This window comes from Ixodes scapularis, unplaced genomic scaffold (assembly GCF_016920785.2).
Source record: "Ixodes scapularis isolate PalLabHiFi unplaced genomic scaffold, ASM1692078v2 PGA_scaffold5__190_contigs__length_132052651, whole genome shotgun sequence".
Classification (NCBI taxonomy): Eukaryota; Metazoa; Arthropoda; class Arachnida; order Ixodida; family Ixodidae; genus Ixodes; species Ixodes scapularis.
In genome coordinates, this window is record NW_024609880.1 from 123,398,889 (window position 1) to 123,400,371 (window position 1,483).

The 1,483-nt window shown below is 41.7% G+C and overlaps 1 protein-coding gene across 1 annotated transcript; it reads right to left on the bottom strand.

Moving 5' to 3' along the window:
* Positions 1-545: 545 nt before the first annotated feature.
* Positions 546-1,172, bottom strand: LOC115321692. The gene has a single exon (XM_040222250.1). The coding sequence runs from the start codon at positions 1,170-1,172 to the stop codon at positions 546-548; it is 627 nt and encodes a 208-aa protein (XP_040078184.1).
* Positions 1,173-1,483: the final 311 nt, after the last annotated feature.

Here is a 1,483-nt window from a genome sequence, read left to right on the forward strand (position 1 = left end):
TAGAAATGTCAAAAATCGTGCCACATTCCCGCTGGGAGGACGATATATAACAGCAAAAATATAAAAGTCCCGTTTTATGCACAGTATTTCATAGTCATCCGTAACAGATGTGTATTCAGGAACATTTTCGAAATTATCACTCGCAACAAGCATAGCGACACCACCCCCCCGCACGGAAACACAATTTTGATGAAAATGATTACAATGTTTCATCTCTGTATCAGGTTTCCGTGAACATTATAACATCGAACGAGCATTTACATGACTCAAAAAGAAACATAAGGTCGTCTATCTTAGATCTAGCTGATCTAGCATTCAGGTGAAAAAATTTCAAGAGTTTACTTGTTTTATTTGTTTCGTTACAAATATCTTGCGGAAGAAACAGATCGTTGTCTGCCATTTCCTAGCAGAAAAAACAACAATAAAAAGGAAAACGCTTATCCTACAATTTAGGCTTAACAAATCTTGTCGAGATCACCGTCGTGTTCTATCGATACGATATCTGCGGTTTCAGATCTACGGGCCCAAATCTTACTGTTTCGCACCTACACGTATTTCCATCCCGCGTCTCCCTTTTTTGCAGTGGCTTTTCCAAGTAGCTTCTTCAAGGTCGGGCACAAATGCTCGTTTACAAAGACCGCGGCGTCAGTCGATAATCCGAAGTCTTTGTTCGTGAGTCGCTTTTTCCTGGCTTTTGAAAGCAACGTTTTGCGTTTCTCTCTTAGTACGAACTGCACGATAATATTTTGCTTGTTTAGTTCCCGTGTGCGGACTCGGTGACGGATTTCAACATCTTGTTTATCAATCGGTTGGTCAATTAGTTCACCAAGCTTGCACAAAGTTGCATGAAGATCCTCGTTTTCAATAACTGCCATTCCTTTGATTTCTAGGTTGTAGGCGCGAGAGTGCTGTTCACATTGAACAATGCTCATCCGGTTTGTTTTCACATCCCCCTCAAGGGCGTGATACCTCGCTCGAAGCTCATCATTTTCTTTTTTTAACGCAGAATCTGTCTCGATTCCGCTTGCAAGTTTCTTCTTCATGTTCTCAAATTCAGCATTTATAAAATTCATACTAGACTTCACTTCCCGTATATCTGAACTGAGGTCACGAATTTCATTGCGAAAGTCCCTCTCTATCCTTTCCCTCAACGATTTCCACTCGGCCCTCATCTCACCCCGAAATTCTGCGAAAAATTCTGCGAAAAGGCGCGTAAGGTCCTTCGCCATTGGGTGGGTTACACCTTATCGTGAACAACAACACAATTGGCAGCAGCGACGGCAAGTTTTCTAAATGTTCGGGCATTATTATATACACCAACCTGCAAAGTAGCGCAGTTTTAGAAAGATGCGTGGACTGCCGTCGCGGCTGCCACGTTGGTGCAACATAGACGAGTGACGCTCAACCCAACTGAGCGTGTTTTTTTTTCTTTTTTTTTATGTAAACAACTTGAATTTATATAACTTTAACTCTTTCGGAAACA